Raw genomic sequence first — 13,595 nt, 5'->3', positions numbered from 1 at the left:
CTGTTTGCCTAGCTCCTCATCTATAAAATGATCTGGAGAAGGAAATAGCAAACAAACCATTCCTATATCTTTTATCAAAAAATTCCACATGGTGTCATGAAGAGTCAGACATGACTGAGCAATAATATTAGCTCTCTCTAGAGTTGTTGCTGTTCAGTCAGTTTGACTCTTCATGATACCATTTGGGGTTTTCTTGACAAAGGTACAGCAATGATTTGTATGTTATTTACTTCTCAAGCTCATTTTACAGATGAGGAAACTGTGGCAAAAAAAAAGGATTATGACTTGTTTAAAGTCACACATTCACTAAGCATCTGAGACTGGATTTGAACTCAAGTTTTCCTGACTCCTAACCCAGCACTTTATGATATCACCTAGCAGCCCTAGAGTTAGAACAGCTGGGTTAAAATCCAGTTTCCTCCTGAGACTATTGTGAGGCTCAAGAGAGACAATACTTGTAAATTTCTTAGCACAGAGCTTGAGGCACACAGTAATTTAATAAATGCTTGTTTGATTCCTTTGTTCCTCCCTCTTCCATTTACCATTAATGTGACCTTGGACAAGGGCTTTGCTGGGCCCTCAGTTTCTTGGTTGGATTCCATTACTTTTATGGTCTCTTCTACCTCTAGATGTCTGATTTCTGGGATCTTACAGCTTTTTATCTTTTCACATTGCTTTCCTAATTGGTCATTTTATGTATTACAATTAATAAAATATTTCTTTCACTTTCAGATGACCTAAAGGCCAAGTCCTCCACTTGCATCCCAAGACCTCCCACATGCTAGGTAATCTTAATTCCATCTCTTTATAAATTACATAGCCCAATCAATAATTGAAACAGCACTAATTCCATCTGCCCATTTGTGGAACAAGATTTTCTTTGCATTATATGGAAATTGCTTACTGCTGTCTATAAAAAACAGAGCACAGATTGATTCTGGCTGGTCCACCAAGTCCTGCTGCCTTGGTGTGTTAGAAAGTTCCTTTTGTCTCATTTCCTCAGTTTGCCTTAATTGATAAAGTAAGGCTTTACCTTAGGTTTCTTACAACACTCTCCCTCCTTATGTGGTCATAAATTTAGAGCCAGAAGTTTGCAAATAAGGAAACTGGGGCCCAAGGAGATTAAATAACTTTCTCCACAGCTAGTAAGTATTTTGAGGCAGATTTGAACCCAACTTAGTTCCAGCACTCTAACCATTTATACCATGCTGACTCTCAAGTGAAATGATTTTAAACTGCATTCCAGACTGCTAAAAAATAAATTGACAGCTACTAGGGGCTATGGACAGAAGCTCATGACTGTATCAGTACATGTAATAGGGATATATCAACCCACTTCCCTATTCTTCGTTTTGTCCTTTCCCACATTCCTGGTCCTAGAAACCAAGGCTTAGATTTCTCCTGGGATGTTCCTAAAAGCTTGAGGTTCAAAGCTGTCCTCAAGTGGCCCAAGTTGTCCTGTCCATGCCTCTGTCATCCTAAAAGGGATAGCCTCCCTGCCTCAACTCATTCCCAGGGTCTCTCTCAAGTCTATTCTTCAATAGGTCATAAGAAAATGTTGTTTCTAACTGTTGTCCATGAAACCTGTTGCATGCAGAATATGCATCATGTAGCATATAGTGAAAATGTTAATAAAATGAGTGTTGAATTGAAAAAAAAAAAGTCATAGGTGAATGGCCTTCAGTCTATTGCCAACCTGAGCCTCCACATCTTTACCACCTGCAAATGTGTCATTGGCACACAAATATTTACAGGAGAGGAACAGTGAAAACTGCCAGTCACTTGCAAAAGGCTGCCAACCCACCTCTAGTTTATCCTACATGTCCTAACAATGAAGCATCAATAATTGTTTGCCAACAAGTTGTTTTACGTCATGTATCACTAAGGCTTTAATGATTTTAGACAAGTTGAGAACAGATAGTAATTTTATCTCACTTGTCCTCAAACCTCAGATGACTTTGAAGACATCTATCCAAAGCTTTAAAGTTTAAATGACTTCATTTGATTCATACTACTGACTATCTCCATTGACCTTCATAACAGATTATCCCCATTTCATAGGTGAGAAAACAAAATTCCAGATGAATTGATTTGCTAAAGATCACACAGTAACTGAAAAACATGGATTTTGAACCCAAATTCTCTAATTCGATGCCCAGTAAATTTCCATTATCTCATTTAACTCAGATTGCTGACTCATTATCTCCAATGACCTTCACAATAGATTATCCTCATTTCATAGATGAGAAAACAAAATCCCAGGTGAATTGATTTGCCCAAGATCACAGAGTTAGTAACTGAAAATCAGGGATTTTGAACCCAAATTATCTAATCCTATACCCAGTATTATTTTCACATGTCATAGAACTATCTGTGACTTGGAGTTAAGAAGATTTAGGATTAAATCTCATCTTTTGATATTGTATGACCATGCTCAAGTTACTGGATCTTTCTGTCTCAGTTTCCTCATCTATAAAATGGTGAATATTTATAAGCACCTAACTTCAAAGGGTTGTTATGAGATCCTTATAATAATAATAATAGATAGCATTTATTTAGTTCCTACTGTGTGCTAGATACTGTGGTAAGCACTTTATAAATATGTCATATAGGAACTAAGTGTGCATTACAATATAGCATTTTCACTTTTTTTGTTGTTTACTTGCATTTTGTTTTCTTTTTTTTTCAATTTTTGATCTGATTTTTCTTGTGCAGCAAGATTATTGTATAAATATGTATACATATATTGGATTTAACATGTTTAACATATATTGGATTACTTGCCATCTAAGGGAGGCAGTGAGAGAAAGGAGAGGAAAATTTGGAACAAAAGGTTTTTAAGGGTCAATGTTGAAAAATTATCCATGCATATGTTTTGAAAATAAAAAGCTTTAATAATAAAAAAATTATGTCAAATTGAATAGCAATAATAATAGCAAGCATTTATATAAACTATATAGTATTAGGCAACTGTACTAAATACTTTGCATTTATTTGATCCTCATTATAACACTGGGAACTAGATAATGTTCTTATTCCCATTTTTACAGTTGTTAGGCAGATTAAGTGACTTGCCTAGGGTTATATAGCTATTACGTTTCTGAAGCTGTATTTGAACTCATGTCTTCCTAATTCTAGGTTCAACATTCTAACCATTGTACCTCTGTCTCTGAATAAGATAATAAATAAGATAGTGTATATATAATGGTATCTAACTGAAGGTTCTTATTACTATTGCATATAGGATGATTCCCCCAGGACAACAGGTATCCTACCCAATGACCATACCCATGCTCTCCTATGTAAGCTCCATGAGGGCATGGATTGTTTCACTACTATCTTTCTATTCTCAGTGCCTATTATCAAAATCTCAGATTAAGTTTTTTAATAAATACTAGGTTCATAGATGGAGTGATCAATCAGAAGAAATGAGGCAACTATTTTCTTGTAAACAAGTGAGGTTTTCCAATTGTTTGTCTGACTGGATTCTATCCCACCTCTCCCCTTTTCTCTGTGCTTCTCTCCATAATTATTATGCCTATAATCCCTCCCCCAGCACTAATTGCATTTTTTCCTTGCTTTCGTATCACATACAATTCTTAATCTGTGTCATTCCATAAATTATACAGGATCAATAGAAAGCTGTGGAAGTTTTCCTCTGATGCCTTTGATATGCCATAGATACCATAGTAAGTCTGCTTATGTCTGTTTATTCTCCTTGCATTTTTCTACCAGAATAGCCCACTTCCTTGTTGAATCACAGCCTCGATGCCATCTTTGAGACCATTTAACTTGCTCAAACTATCATTAGAAAAATGTTACTGCCTTCTATGCACTTTCTCTACCACCCTCCAGCTCACCTGCATTTGTGATTCTTCTGACATCATAGTGGCCAAGTTTCACAGCCACAAAGTATCATCAGGAGAATATCATTGTTAAAGAAATGGGCTTTTGTGGTAGTGAGCAGCTTGGAATCATTGAAAGAGCTGTAGAATTTCCCAATGGGGAATGTGGCTTCCATCAAAAACACACCACAAACCACTTAATGATCCAGAATTTCTCCTTGATATACAACTTTTTCCTAAACTGGCTTAAGTGTTCCTAAGCTGTAAGTCTTATATCATGCTGTATATCTGTTTTCTCTTCTTACTTTTTTAGCTGTACAAGACCATAGAATCACAGGTTTTATAAAATAAATTTTTATCTTAAAGATCTGGAACCAAGAATTCCCAATTCCTCGAGGGCCTCTAAGAGCTATTGGAAGAACCTAAAAAAATCCATGTATGTATCAAGATTTGTTCATCATATCTGAAATGCTGCTACTATTAGACAAAAAGTAACATGAATGAAGCTTTGTAAAGTCCCCAACCCCTACTTTAAAGAGGACTTAGCCCCAATTCTGAGTTAAGATAGGGCTAGTTTAGAAACCCTTTTAACAATGTCCATAATCTCATAGTCCCAAATCTGGCATCAAAACATCAGTATGGCTTACAAGAATTTTCAGGTGACAAGTCTTTAAAACCAATTTTCACTCAAGAGCATCAGGCGTATTTCAGTTTAGAGACTCAGTCTGATTTCAGTTTCCACATTCTTTTTGAGTTTTCAAAACTACCTACTAAAATGTGAAGTACTTTATGCCTTTTCCCACAACATATGTTTGTGAAAGTGGATTTTCTGCCTTTGTGGCACTGAAATCTAAATTCTAAAATGAAATGGATGCAGAATCAAAGGTTGAACCTTCTTCAGAGACTTCCAGTCTCTGAAAGTTACAAATCTACACTAGCTTATTAAGTGTCTCAGGATAATAACAACTTACATTTGTAAAGTATTTAAAGATTTACAATGAGACAGGGAAACCTAGGAATCTAAGAATCCAGGCTTGTTGGAAAAACTTACATGACCTGATGTGCTTAATGAAGTGAGCAGAGAACCAAGAGAACATTATATACAGTAACAAGATTATGTGATGATCTGCTTTGATGGACTTGGCGCTTTTCAACAATGAGGTGATTCAAGGCAACTTCAATAGACTTATGATGGAAAATGCCATCCACATTCAGAGAGAAAACTATGGAGACTGAATCATGGATCAAAGCATAGTATTTTCACTTTGTTATTATTTGCTTGCTTGGGGTTTTTTTTACTTATTCTCTTGATTTTTCCTCTTTTGATTTTTTTTTTTTAACTTCGCATGAGGTAGAAGGAGGGAACTTAAATTTTATCAAATTTTATCAAATTCTATCAAACAATAAATAAAAGTTTATTTTTATTTATGAGGAGGAAAGGGAGAAAAATTTGGAACACAAGGTTTTACAAAGTGAATGTTGAAAACTATCTTTGCATGTATTTGGAAAAATAAAATACTATTTTTTAAAAATACAGGCTTGACCAGGAACTTGACCAGGAACAAAGTCCTAAAGGCCAAGAATCTAGGATGGTTGCCCACTGGAATTTGGAATTTGAACTTGATGGGAGTAATAGCATGTCATATCTAAGCTGTCAACTGGACTGGAAACTGGCCTCTAACCTATAAACACCTGGAGCTAAACAAACAAAACAGGCTAGAGACAGAAGAATTAGCAAACAAACATAAGTTTAATTAATTTCAGAGTGAGGAAAATGATGTTTGCAAACAGAAGCCCCCTTTTCTGCCCCCAAGAGAGAAGGGCCTGTGGTTCAGCATGTCAAGACTTCTTTCTTAAGGGGCAGAAGGGGGTTTGATTAACTGTAAAATTATATAAACATTACAAAATATGGCAAATATTCTTGAAAAAGAAAGTAGAACATGCCTCACTCCAACTATGAAGACAGAAATAAATTTGTACCATAATTTAAGGATTAGAATATTCAACAAAGAGAACCACGGGAGGCAAAGAATTCTACAACTGGAAAGTGCCTCATGCCTGTCACTTGGTGCATTTCTGACTTTCTAATTCCATGTGCAGCTGTCAAAGGCAGAATGGCACAGGAGAATAAGCCAACTAAACTGTCTTTAATAAGAAGCCCTCTATCACCTACATTTTTTAGCAGCTATTTTACTGATAAAAGTAGAGGTCAGGACAATAAAATAGAATGAGACAAAACCATGATAAAATTCTCTTACTTAGAGCAAGAACTATAATATGTGCTCAGGGCAAGTAGACAGAAAGAGTAGTTTACTAACATGAAAGAAGCAATCCATCTGATAGCTCCCGCTTTTAAATAATAATTCTCACTAAGTAAATGCTATTGGGTAGCAATACTACTGCTTAGGCGTAGATGTCAGTTGTCAGGGAAGCTATGGGGGGGGGGGGGGGGAATCCTTGTTCAGATGACTAGATTAGATGAACCCTTATGAACCCATTTCTGATTTGATTCCAGAATCTACACTGTTATGATTCTTACAAGGTGCTAAGTCACTGGAGTTGATAGAAACAATATTATGTACTTGGTTCACACTTTTGGAGTTCACACCTTTGAGAGAGTTCACACATTGGTTCACACATTAGAGTTCACACATTTAAGACAGTTCAAGTCACTAGAGACTCTGGGAGATTCACAAGTCAGGATTCAGTCCAGGAGTTCCCACAAGCCCAGAGAGAATCCACAATCCCACTCTCAGAGGCAGAGCCAATTTCATTCCATATTCCAACTTTGTGCTGGCTGGAGGCTTGGAAGTCAGAGTTGAACTAGAGGCAGAAGCTGGAAGAGCTAAAGGACTAGCAACAAAAGCTCTAGGAACCAAGAAGAGATATAGGCCTCTAAGAAAACTAAGCGGGCTATTTTGGAAGAGACAATAAAGGACTGGACTTTAACAACAGCTGGCTGCATTTGAGCTGATTATTACTCTGAACTGAAATGAAGGCTACCTCCAGAAGAGCAAGAAATCTGCTCCCAGAGAACATTGCATTTTAGAGAAGAGAACATTAGACTACACAATTCTAGATACCTGTAGGAATTATTTATACCTCCCCTTCCTCTTTTTTTTCCCCTGATGCAATTGGCAGCTGGAGTTAAATGAGTTGCCCAGGGTCACACAGCTAGGAAGTGTTAAGTGTCTGAAACCATATTGGAACTCTAATCCTCCTGACTTTTAGGGCTGGTTTTCTAACCACTACACTACCTAGCTACCCCCCTCTCTTTTTATCTTCTCTGAATTTCAGCAACATAAGGCAAATCTCCAGTTACACTACCCTAGATACTTAACTTAAAAGAATTAGAGATCACTTTTATTCTATTTTTCTATTTTTTCTATTCTATTCTATTTTTTAAATAATTGCTTTTTATTTCAAAATATATGCAAAGATAACTTTTAACATTCATCCTTGCAAAACCTTGCGTTCCAAATTTTTCTCCTTTCTTTTCCCCTCCCCAGACAGCAAGTAATTCAATATATGTTAAATATGTGCAATTCTTCAATACATATTTCCACAATTATCATGCTGCATAAGAAAAATCAGATCAAAAAGAGAAAAAAATGGGAAAGAAAACAAAAATCAAGCAAACAAAAAAAAGTGAAAATACTATGTTGTGATCCATATTCAGATCCCATAGTCCTCTTTATGGATTCAGATAGCTCTCCATCTCTCCATCATCCACAAGTCTATTGGAATTGGCCTGAATCACCTCAATGTTGAAAAGAGCCAAGTCCATCACAGTTGATCATCATATAATCATCTTGTTATTTACTGTATACAATGTTCTCCTGATTCTACTCAATTCACTTAGAATCAGTTCGTGTAAGTCTCTCCAAGTCTCTGTAAAATCATCCTGCTGCTCATTTCTTGCAGAACAATAATATTCTATAACATTCAATATACCACAACTTATTCAGCCATTCCCTAACTGATAAACAACCAACTCAGTTTTCAGTTCCTTGCCAGCATAAAAAGGGCTGCTTATACAAACATTTTTTAATATGTGAGTCATTTTCCTTTTTTTACTATCTCTTTGGGATACAGGCCCAATAGAGACACTGCTGGATCAAAGGTATGCACAGTTTGATACCCCTTTGGCCATAGTTCCAAATTGCTCTCCAGAATGGTTGGATCAGTTCATAACTTCACCAACAATGTATTAGTGTCCTAGTTTTCCCAGTTTTCCCACAAGCCCCTCCAACATTTATCATTATCTTTTCCTGTCATATTAGTCAATCATAGGTGTGTAGTGGTACCTCAAAGTTGTCTTAATTTGCATTTCTCTGATCAATAGTGATTTAGAGCACCTTTTTATATGAATAGAAATTAACCTCATTTTAGAGATAATTGTGGTGATAGATTTCTGTCCTTTGCTCTTGATAAAACTCAATGCATCTATTACCTACATAGACTGAAGGTTTGGTAACAGAGATGCTAGAGGAATTTATACCTAGGGTCTTTCTCTACTAGAGTCCATCAAGCATGATAAAGCTGAAAGTAACAGCAATATTAAAATCAGAAAGGATCTCTGGTTAAATACTGGCTATGTTATTTCTTTGTCCATGTTATTTTGGGTTAAATTTTTAACCTCTCTAAAACTTCTTCATCTGTAAAATGGGGGAATAGTAGGAGTGGAACCAAATCATCTCAATCCCTTTCAATCCTAAATCCAATTCCATTTTCTTTTATTTCTTGGTCAAGTTGTTAGAACTACTAATAATCAGAGAAACCTGATGAGAAGAAGGGAAAACTTCCATATTTTCCCCCCAAATTAGAGTCAAAGAACTGATATAGCATAAGAAAGGAATGATGATAATAGCTCTCATCTCTCTTGTGCTCTAAGGATTTATGAAGAGCTTCTTCACAATGAGCCTATGGGGGAGGTAGTAAAATTATTATTCCCATTTTCCTGATGGTAAAACCGAGTGAGATAAGAGGGGTAAAATGATTTGTCCCAGCTCATGTAGTAAGAAGCAGAGCCAAGATTCTGATGATCACTCAGCTTACCATCACTACCAAGCCCAGGGCTCTTCCCCCAATATCATTGCTGCTGAAGAAATGGAGGAAACGGAAGAAACTGTAAAAGAAAAGGGGACAGGAGATTAAAAGAAAAGGCAAAGGGAAGTTAAGTGGTACAGTGGTTAGAACACCAGCCCTGAAATCAGGAGGGCCTGAGTTCAAATCTGATCTCAGACACTTAACACTTCCTTAGCTGTTGTGACCCTGGGCAAAAATGAAAAATAATAATATTAAAAGAAATGGAGAAAAGTGACCTAACAAGGTTATTTGTTTGCTAGACTATCCAAACAAATTTCATAACCTTCAGAGTATAGATGAACTTGGAGAATTATTTGAATCTTGAAATGCTTATCTGAAGTCAACCCAAACACTGAGACTTTTTTTAAGGGTTCCTGAGGAAACAGGGTGGAGATGATATACTACTGGACAGTTAAGGGTGTTGGAAACAAATACTGATTAAGGAATTGTCCCAAAGACAAAATTCTCCTTTGTTCTTGCCACATCCATGCAATACCTCAAACACAGCAGTTACTCAATAAATGTTGTTGGATTTGTAGTTGCCTTATGTTAAAAGATAACAAGCCTTCCCAAAGCAAGGTCTCTAAGACATTATGCAGACTCCTGAGACATTTATGAGGGATATGGGAAAGAGTAATATAGAATGAGAAGGTATCAATGAGTTACAGTCTGCCTATTGGAGGGTTTACCCATATTAATGAAATCATAGATTCAATGAACTATTATAGAATTATTATTGTTAAATCAATGTCTCAGTAAAACATATTTTTAAAACTTTAAAAAGATTTATGACTTCAGGGAAAGCCTTTCTCATCCATGGACCTCATTTCCTCATCTGCAAAATAAGTGAATTAAACTATATCAGGGTTTCTTAACCAGAAGTCCAAAAACCCACATAAGCTCCTTGGATGGATTTCAGGGGATCACTGAACTTGGAAGAACAAAAATTACATCTTTATTTTCACTAACCTCTAACTAAAATTTAGCATTGCTTTAAATTATAAAATTTATTTTATTTTATTTTTAATTTATGGAATAAAACAAATTCCATAACATTGTACAATAAAAAGATGACTGTACACAAAACTATAAATCTACTATGCACAATTTGCTCTTCCTTTCAAATATACAACAAAATTATCAAGTAAATTTGTTTCTTCTTTTTTTCTCTCCTCTCACTTCCTCTGCCCTAGAGATGACTATCACTAGACATAAATAGGCATATATATGTACATATATATATATAATAAAATTATTCTATACATGTATTCATCAGTTCTTCCTCGGATGCAAATAGCAGCTTTCTTCCTGTTGTTTATATTTAATTTGGATATTTATAATACACAAAATAACTTATTCACTTAAAGTTATTCTTAAATAAATATTGCTGTTACTATATACAATGTATGAATTTTAAAAATCTATAATTTTTTTGAGAAAGGAGCCATAAACTTCAGCAGACTGCCAAAGAGGTCTATGAATCAAAAGAGGCTAAGAACACCTGTACTAAATAATCTCTCAAGTCTCTTTCTCTTCTAAATCCTATGATCACATAAATTTAAAAAGCATATAAGTACATGCTTTCAGGTAAACAATGTTAAATGTCAATGTTAAGTGCCAGGCACTTAAGATGATACAAAGGTGGTAAATGAGAACTTGTTCCTGCTTTCAGAGAGCTTGGAGTCTAGAAGGGGAGACAAAACACACAAATAACTATGATACAAAATGAAAAATTTTGAGTACATGACAAATGTACAGATAAGGTACTATGAGAATTTAAAGGCAATAAAGACCATTTTCTTACTAGTCAATCAAAGAACATTTCATGGAGGAGGTGGCTTTTGAGTTAAACTGGGAAAAACTGATAAAAATTTAAGCAGAGATTAGAGAATTTAATTAACAAAGCTGGAAAAAGTAGGAATGTACATTCATTTTGAGAATGAAGACTAATCCAGTTTGCTTCACAACATACTGATAAAATGTTACAATACATCTAGCTAGAGTGCAGTATAGATACAATGAACTTATAGTCATAAGAACTAGCTATCTGATCATGATCCTAGTGTCCTTTCAAGTCTCAGTTTCCTCATCTGTAAGAAAAAGCTAATAACACCTCATAGGGTCATTGTTGGAAGAAAATTTCTAACACTTGAACCACAATAGAAATACTAACCATTATTAATGATTTATTATATAAGATTATATTCCAAAGTAAGCAGTGGTGGTGTAATAATACAGGATTCCTTAAAATTTTTCCACTCACAGCCCCTTTTTACACAAGAAATTTTTTTTAGCAACTCAGTCATTATAAGCATATAAAATAAATATACAAATCAAACATTTACTGAAAATGATGAGGTTTGTATCCCCTCAATTCCAAATAGTGATGAGGTTAGTGACAATAAGAGAGTTGTTAAAATCTCCCTCTGGTCAGCCTGCAAGTTCAAAGTGAAAGAATTCACTTATCCTGAATTATTAATGGCAAAAATGAAAGTTTATTGCTGGATAGAAACCAGTTTGCTAAGAGACTGACTTCTATCTGGCACTGAGAAGAGATCGCCTTCTCAGCAGGCAGGATCCTAGCAAGTTTTTTGGCCCGCTGCAAGAAGTAAGTCCAGAAACTGCCCGTTAAAAGGGATCTTGAGACTTCAGGACTCAGGTTCCCAGGCTTAGATGCTTATCAGTATCCAGCCCAGATCTTCACTTCAAAGGGATGCTTTTTGACCAGGATTTCTGATTGAATCAAAGGCCCTGGCATTCCCAAAAGTTAACTTATCCGGGGGGATATGCCTTCTCCAAGAGGGGCTGAGACTCCAAAAGGGATCACAGATCAAAAGGGAATACAGTTTCAGAGTGATAAATCTTAAAGGGAACACAGTTTCAATAAAAGGAACACAGTTTCAGAGTGATAATCTTAAAGGGAACACAGCTTCCTTATAAAGAGAACAGTTTCCCTCCTACTTCAATAATAAATCATAATTTTGCAACCCTCATGTCCATATGACCCATATATTTGACACCTAAAAGGTATCACAACCCATAGTTTAAGAAGCTTTGATGTAAATGAATAGTGAGAGCCAGGAAGATGAGAGTTAGAATCCTATCTCTGACACCCATTAGCTGTAACACCCTAAGCAAGTCATTGGCCATCTACTTACAACTCTCTAAGATTGTAATTTGCACAGCAATTGCTAATCTGTGTTGATAAAAGTTTCCCCTTCCTTTAGCAGGGTAATTACAGGTCCACAGCCAAAAAACAAACAAACAAACAAAAATAAATTAATTAAATTCAAATTAATAAATAAAACTATGTGCCCTGTTAAATCTATATTAGTAGCACCCATGCATAGAATAGGCATCCAAAAACTTTTATTTTCTTTTGTATATTCTACATAATCTTTCCCTCTATGACTGATACACATTTGATTTATGCTGGGCTATGCCCAGCCAACTGATATGAGTTGGAAATAAACATAATTGGGGATGGAAGGAAAAGGGGAGGCAGAACATTATCTTTACAGAAACTTAATGTTTGTAAAACTTATAAAAATGTGACATGAGTGCTCAGTATTGTCGCTTATTTTAGAAAGAGGGGGGGCCTTTTTTTGACATCCTTAGAGATAACAGGTTTGTTCAAGGAAAATAATAGGCAGGCATTTCTTGCAGCCTGATTCTTATGGCCCTAATTATGCCTTTGCATCAGCTCATTTCTGACTTTAGGGTGAGCACATTCAATACTTGATGGTGCTAATAGGACTGCAAATTCCACTTACCTTTCCTCCTACATTCTCAGATGCCAAATCAGTCAGCTGGATAAAGTTTGGAATTTCATCAGTTTTGCCTTCCTTAGGATAATCAGCCATTCTTCCTACAAAATCAACAAAAAGCCATAATAAATAGCAGGAACTACTTGCTCTTGCCATACCAGTCAGTGAGTGGGTGGATAAGATCTCACCCTCCACATCTCAGTCCATACAGAAAATCACAGAGGTGAAAGGGAGATTGCCTGAAGCCTGGATAGACAATGGCCAAGTTATACACAGTGAATCTTCCTCTGATTACAAAGAAATGGCAGAAGTGCCCACTCATTTATATTTTCTTTTTTGAAGTAGGGAGCCTTAATTTTCTTTTTTTTTTTAATAAGAAAAATACAAAAAGAAAAATGTGACCTTGAGTAAGTGATTTTCCACTCTAGACCTCAATGTTTTCATCAGTAAAATGATAGGATTTTTACTAGAGAATAGCTAAGGTTCTGTCTAGTTTTAATATTCTATGAGCCTTATATAAAGTTTGGTTTAAACATTAACAGGAAAAGCAATATTGTGGTTTGGCACAAAATGTGTGCTTAGATTTGGCACAATAAGTGAGCTTAAGTTTTAACATAAGAAAATGTTTGGAAATATTACATTATGACCTACAGGAGGCTAAGTTCTCCCAGGTCTGCCTTCTACAAAAGGATAAATATTTACTGTATCTTTATTTTTTTTTCCTTGGATTTTTTAAACATTTTGAAGGGCATAAGTACTTGACCAGAAAATTATGTTCCTTAATATAGTACAATGGAGTGATAAAGTTGGAATTAACTTCCATTTGGATTCTGGCTTTGCAATTAACTAGCTTTGTTATCATGAGCAAGTCATTTAGCCTCCCTTTGCTTAATTT

General features: G+C 35.5%; 1 protein-coding gene across 5 annotated transcripts in view; it reads right to left on the bottom strand.

The window, feature by feature from the left end:
- The window catches only part of ALLC (allantoicase), a 55,536-nt gene that overhangs the window by 25,382 nt on the left and 16,559 nt on the right, over positions 1-13,595 (bottom strand). For 4 of the 5 annotated variants that reach the window (XM_031951177.1, XM_031951176.1, XM_031951179.1 and 1 more), the window contains one exon: positions 12,707-12,801. In XM_031951177.1, the coding sequence (XP_031807037.1) occupies positions 12,707-12,796 (90 nt within the window). In that variant the 5' untranslated portion in view covers positions 12,797-12,801. Of the gene's footprint in view, positions 1-12,706; positions 12,802-13,102; positions 13,193-13,595 lie in introns of those variants that run through there. The other variant, XM_023494649.2, reaches the window with a different exon arrangement.

Source organism: Sarcophilus harrisii, chromosome 2, assembly GCF_902635505.1.
Source record: "Sarcophilus harrisii chromosome 2, mSarHar1.11, whole genome shotgun sequence".
NCBI classification, from domain to species: domain Eukaryota; kingdom Metazoa; phylum Chordata; class Mammalia; order Dasyuromorphia; family Dasyuridae; genus Sarcophilus; species Sarcophilus harrisii.
Note: the sequence above shows the minus strand (reverse complement) of the source record. Positions and strands in the feature narration are given on the sequence as shown.